A 6448-nucleotide genomic window follows, 5' to 3' on the forward strand; every position below is an offset into this window, starting at 1 on the left:
ACGAGAAAACATACGATCCTTACTATTTGGGGTCATTTGGTGACTTGCCACCGTGATCACGGGTTCCACCGATTCCCAGCATCGCCCTATTTGGTCTAAAATACAGGCTACTATGTATGTTGTAAAAGAAGCCCACATAAGTGCTGTTTGGGATTTACCAGGGCAGGATAAGCCTTTAAGTTAAAGTTATTTGAAACCAAGATATTGTAGGGAGAACAGCACTATAATAGTCTGCCGATTTGCTGCCGATGTCACGTGATCGTGGTGCAAGTCACCAAATTAGTAAGGACCGTATGTTTCCGCGTAATGGATCGTATGTATTCTGTAAAATTCGTATGTTTCTACATTGTAGTAATGGATCGTATGTATTCCGTAAACTTTGTATGCATCTAGTAATGGATCATATGAATTCCGTAAAATTCTGATTAATTCTTTGGCACCCCTAAAGTTTGTATCATGAAGGCCTTGTACCTCCAGAAAGAATCATTTTAATGCTGGTAATCTGATGCTATGCTAATCAGCAGATATGCGTGGGATTTGATGCTGTAGACAAGATCCACAGTGTTAAAACTTTATCAGCAGGGCAGGAAAAAGACATGAAAAATAATTTGATAATGAAGACCAGAGGAGGTTAAGAGCTATTTTGAGGGTGAGATTTTTGCAGAGGGACAAGGAGTGAAATACTGGTATGCTATAAAAAGTTGCCTTAGTTGATTTTGTATGACAATAAGAAGGGTAATACCAATGATGATACTGATTATAACTAGAGAAGTAACATTTGCAAAGCAAATGCATAATGTTTACCTTCGGACCTGGACTGCTCTGTTAATTCTAACTCAAACACATTCACATACATGTACTACTAGTATATGGTGACAGGAGCAGAGCAGACCATGAAATTGCAACATTATGTAACCCAACACCAGTCACCATGGTAACAGACGTCAACAAATCATGTCATTGGTCAGGTCAGAGGTCACTGTTTGGAGAAGAAGAAGGTGAAGAAACAGAGCAAAAACAATATGTTTTCCTTCGGTAAACATAATTATAAATATCATAATCCAACCTTAGAGGAAGTAAGCAGCATCATTGTAGATCTCTCCAGGACTGCCCGAGCTGCTCCCATCTTTGCTCGCGCCCGCTCATCCTTCAAGTCCTGAAGATAAAATAAAGGAAAATACATCAGATTGTCACAACCTGGTTTTCTTCAAAGAATTTACTATCAACTTGCTGTATTTTTAATGTATGAATCCTGGGCTCGTGACTGCGACTGGTTTTGTTGCACATGCGCCCAGAATTTTGACGGTGCGACTATATTTGAAATCACGTTCGCACCAGTCGACAATCAAAAATTAAGACCTTTGCCTAGATAATGGCTGTAGAACTCAAGCCGTGAGCTGAAAATAAACGAGCTCCAGGCCCCATTCGCTGACTGAAGCACCACCCTGCTCTTAAGTTTGTGCCAACCTATTGTTTTATTTCAATATTTTTCCGGTAAAATATATACTTTGCACTTCGTTTGCTTTATCTTCCGCCGAGCAGTGTAAAAAATGATTCCTTCCCAGAAGAAATGTTACACATAAAAATAACAACTTATTTCCTTCAACATATCAGTTTTGAGGCCGTAAAATGTTTAAAGCGATAAAAAAATTTGTCAGTAAAAACAGCTCGGAACTTCTAGAAAAATGGCGACGCGGGTGAAAAGGAAAACAGTAACAGTGGCCAAAGGTCAAGTGCCCTACCTTATATGATACCACAGTGACACATTATACTGCCCTTGACCAATTGTACCACCTATTGTCAATTTCGATCAGTTGCGCTGACATCGGTTTTTAATAACTAGTTGCAGTATATGTTTTAATCATGTCTCTATTCGAATTGTAAATGTCCTGACGCAATTCAGCCATTTTGGCTGCAATGTTTGAGGCATTGGTATTGAAATAAATAAACCATTCATTATTACTCACTGCCTGTCTGTCTCCTGACATGTACATGTATGTGTGTACTCACTGCCTGTCTGTCTCCTGACATGTACATGTACATGTATGTGTGTACTCACTGCCTGTCTGTCTCCTGACATGTACATGTATGTGTGTACTCACTGCCTGTCTGTCTCCTGACATGTCCATGTATTTGTGTGTACTCACTGCCTGTCTGTCTCCTGACAGATGAGCCAGCTCCACCATCTCTGTCCCAAACTGACTGAACAACTGAACAAACTCAGAGAAGTGGGACACCTCCTCCAGATTCACTAGGCTGGACAGAACCTGGAAAGGAAAGAAAGAAAGAAAGTGATCTTGATCCAATTTAGCTCATTGAAGAGCTAATCTTCCACTGGTAGTGACAGAGAAGACAGAAGCTATGTACAGTATTTACAGGTTCATTGTACCGGGGAAATTCCCCTAGCTCTTTTCGACAAGCATGGAATCCTATGGATTTGGGAGCATGCAGACACGCCGTAGAACTTTAAGTGCATTTAAAACTTTTTCTGCGTGCGGTCTGCGGATTCACCACCCATGCGTACGTACTGTACTAAGAAGCACGTGTGAGTACGGCCTCCTTATGGTAAAGTTGCAATCGCACAGAGATCGTACGTTGTAAGCACGTACAACTCACTTTCCACTTGCGCAACGAACGATGCACGCAACCGCTCACGGCCAGACTTGGCGTGCAGACCACACTCTTACACCTTGCACAACCCTGCGAATGACGTGCGTCAACGCCACTCCTTCCCTACGTTTTCAGAAAAAACGTAGCAGACGTGGCCTCCCAATAAAACGTACAGACAAAAAGCACGTACGGCGGGTTGTGACCGAGGTTTAAGCTTGATACATGTTCAGACAACCATGTTGGGGAATCTTAGCCTCCATCGCAGTCTTGTTGGACGTAGGCGTTATTTTTGTGAGCGACGTGAGTAATATGCCACCGCGAGGGACGATTTGCTGCCGAGGGAGTTTTGCCGCGGAGAGAAGGATTCGCGCTCCAACAAGACTGCTTCCAGTCAGCGACTAAAAAGGACCTCGGATGAAGCCAGCATTAAGCGCGAAACCTTCTCTCTGTGGCAAAAACTCCCTCGGCAGCAAATCGTCCCTCGTGGTGGCATATTACTCGCGTCGCTCACAAAAATAATGCCCACGCCCAACAAGACTGCGAAGGAGGCTAGGGGAATCTCACCTTGTCTTTGGCACATAAGAGCTGTTTGACCGTGACCTTGTCGGCCACCATGAGTACTTTAGTTACAGATGACAGCAGGGCCCGAGCTGCTCGTACCATCTGACTCTTATCCTTAAACAGTAGCTCCTCATCACCAGGCTGGTACTGGACATTTGTGATGGTAGCAATACTGTCACCTACAGGAGGACAAGAGCAACTTTTAATCATTAGTTTTAGAGTTCAAGCTTTGTTCCAACACAAGAAAGGAACTTACCATAAATTTTTGTTTGATCTCGTCAACCTTTGCCAAATGCGGGACTCGAAACTCATTTTTGGGAATAGGTGCACTGGTGGACCCAACCTAAAAAACTGGGTGCACAAAAAAATTTTGGGGTGCACCATATTAGATAAAATAAGTAGAATGACAGCAAAAACTAATTATGTTTCATTTCTAAAGAAAAGTACTATAACTAACAATTATTTTATTACATGTATTTTTTTACACTTAGTTTGATGTTAAGAATATGCTGTATACTACTATACATGTAACATCTTTACATTTACTAGTATGTAAACCTACGAAAAAATTTGGTGCACTGGTGTACCCACAGAAAAAAATTAGGTGCACAGCTCCAAATTTGGGTGCACTGAGGTGCACATGCACCCAGTATTTCCAACCCTGATACCAGATACATGTACCAGTAGTGCCAAGCTAAACTGGAATGGGATGAAAAAAAAAAAGCTGACCTGCTGCTCTGGCTTCCTGACAGGCATCGTACATTTCCTGTCTGATTTCCTGGTTCTGGTCTCCGATGGCCTGGCCGACCGTCACGAAGCGGTCCACGGCCAGACTGACCGCCTCGCCCACCCGCTGGACAGCACGACAGGCCTTCTCTGTTCTCCTGATTCTCTTCTCTTGATGGTTGACTAGTGTAGTAATCTGGAACAAGTGTACCGTAAAGCCCTGATCAGTGTATAATTATACCAACAACACATGTACCAGGGCTTGAAATTCAGTTTTGGAAATAGGTGCACTGGTGCATCCAACCTAAAAAAACTGGGTGCACAAAATGTTTTTTTAGGTGCACCATATAAAATAAAAAATAGAATGTCAGCAAAAACTAATTATGTTTCATTTCTAAAGAAAATTACTAAAACAATGATTTTATTATTTTTCCGACACTTAGATGTTAAGAATATGTTGTATACTACTTTACATTTATTAACATCTTTATATAATGCAAACCTCCAAAAATATGTGGGTGCACTGGTGCACCCAAAGAAATAAGTTGGGTGCACAGCTCCAAATTTGGGTGCACTAAGGTGCATAAGGTGGCCGGTGAACATGCACCCAGTATTTCCAGCCCTGTACTGTATATACAGCTTGGGACATTTCATTTTCACCAGTTTGCATGGGCGACCAACTGAACCAATTGTAGCAATTCAATCTCCCCGTGTCGAGATTCACCAGTGTCAGCGGAAGGAGCGGGCGGGCAAAAAAAATAAAAATAGGTCTAGGCATCCTATTATGGCCCAAAATGGTACGATAGGAGCCATGAAGTCAACACACCAGGCTGGTTCAAAATTTTAGCAATGAATTTTGAACTTTTAATGATACCATTGCATTGAAAGATGGAATAACTGTAACAACTAGGAAGAAAAGGACTGTTTTCAACTGTTCAGGACAAAATATGAGCATTTTGCAGTTGATTCTTAATTTTTTAATTTTTTTTTGCAAAGCAAAAAAAAAATAATGAAGCGGGCAAATCCATTAACCAAGAAATCAAATTGGTGTGGCCTTAATAGCAATTATCAGGATAACAAATAACATGGTAACGTTACATGGAATTAAAGCTTCGTGAAGAATGTTCTGACAATGTCTAACGTTGCATTAAAGTGGTCAGATAAAATGGGTCATTGCACCTCAAGAAAAAAACATACAGATCTTCCTACATGGGGGCCCGCATGCCCTTTTCCATTGAGCGTAATCGGCTTTTTTAATTCTACGTAGAGCGTAGACGGACCGCACTAATTCAACGTAGAGTGTAATTGGCGCATTTTGCGTAGATCGTCCCGTGCGACGCCATTTTGGGGTGCATCTCTACAGCGAGTTTCCAAGCGTTGAAATGGCCGACAAACGTTAGGTAAACTGTCCTTTGTCCTATTACACGAAGAGTTTACCACCACTCATACCTCTCGTTACTGGAACAAAATAAAATCTGTTGGGATTGACCCGTTTTTGTTGAGTTTTGATCAGTCTGATCGAGACGGCGTCTACCGCCAGCAGAGTCCATTGACGTGACTTCGCTTCGTATTTGGTACTGGGCAGAAGTTTTTACACACAGGATCGGTTCAAACCCTTTAAGAGTCTGGAAGCATTGTATCAGGATGTGTAGAGCCTCAGTGTTGTGGGGCAGTTGCGTGGTGACAAGTACGTTGCAGTCGGGAAACGCAAAAAGTCGCTATTTTGGAACAGCCCCGGACTGTGTCTGGATAATAACAAGCAAAGGCTGCGGGGGCCATCGGCCGCCTTCCTCAGTCCGCACTGCCGCGACTGTGGCTGGACAAGGTGAGTGTTGCAAGTTGTCAGCGCCCTGTTCTACATGGACATTTACCACAGAGTAAAGGGACAAGCACACATGTAGCTCCAACAGATTTACCGTGTTCATGGCTACCCACGTTGCCATCTACATGTACATGTACAGCCCCGTACGCCGCGCCAGGGTAAAACACACCGATTTCTGATCAGCAAGAAAAAGATAAAAGCCGATCTTGAGAACATGAGACGTGGACATGGAGCCAGAACAACCCAAGGACAATGTTACTAACAAGAAGAGTGTTCAAAACGTAGATTGTGGCCCAAAATACGCAACTATCGCCAAGAGTTTGCATAGCGTACCATAGCGATAGGCACCATGTTGCACCCCCTAATGGCGGACAATGCTCGCTGCCGGGGGGGAAGAGTCACGTGACAATCGGTGGTGAATAAGCCCTATATCTGCATATATTCACGTTTCAACAAAGATTATGAATTCATGGATCCTGGTGTTTCAATATTTTTGCACAAATTCTTCACATCTGCAACAAGACCAGTGGTATAAACAAACGCATATCTAAAGTTCAAAACGAAAATGTATTTAAAACAAATGAAAACAACTTAAACCAATGAATATTAACATAGTAGTAACAAACTAACAACAGGCACTCACTTCGCATACAGATCTATGTACTTCAAGAGTGAATATTAGCTTCTATAATAGCTACAAAATGTACTACAGTAGATTTGAATACCAGC

General features: G+C 42.3%; 1 protein-coding gene across 2 annotated transcripts in view; it reads right to left on the reverse strand.

The window, feature by feature from the left end:
• The window catches only part of LOC109465621 (alpha-catulin-like), a 33945-nt gene that overhangs the window by 25459 nt on the left and 2038 nt on the right, over nt 1–6448 (reverse strand). For both annotated transcript variants that reach the window (XM_019762989.1, XM_019762988.1), the window contains exons 2-5: nt 3901–4093; nt 3175–3350; nt 2148–2267; nt 1067–1156 (exon numbers count right to left, since the gene is read on the reverse strand). In XM_019762989.1, the coding sequence (XP_019618548.1) occupies nt 1067–1156; nt 2148–2267; nt 3175–3350; nt 3901–4093 (579 nt within the window). The remainder of the gene's footprint in view (nt 1–1066; nt 1157–2147; nt 2268–3174; nt 3351–3900; nt 4094–6448) is intronic.

Source organism: Branchiostoma belcheri, unplaced genomic scaffold (assembly GCF_001625305.1).
Source record: "Branchiostoma belcheri isolate BF01 breed outbred unplaced genomic scaffold, Haploidv18h27 scaffold154, whole genome shotgun sequence".
Taxonomy (NCBI): domain Eukaryota; kingdom Metazoa; phylum Chordata; class Leptocardii; order Amphioxiformes; family Branchiostomatidae; genus Branchiostoma; species Branchiostoma belcheri.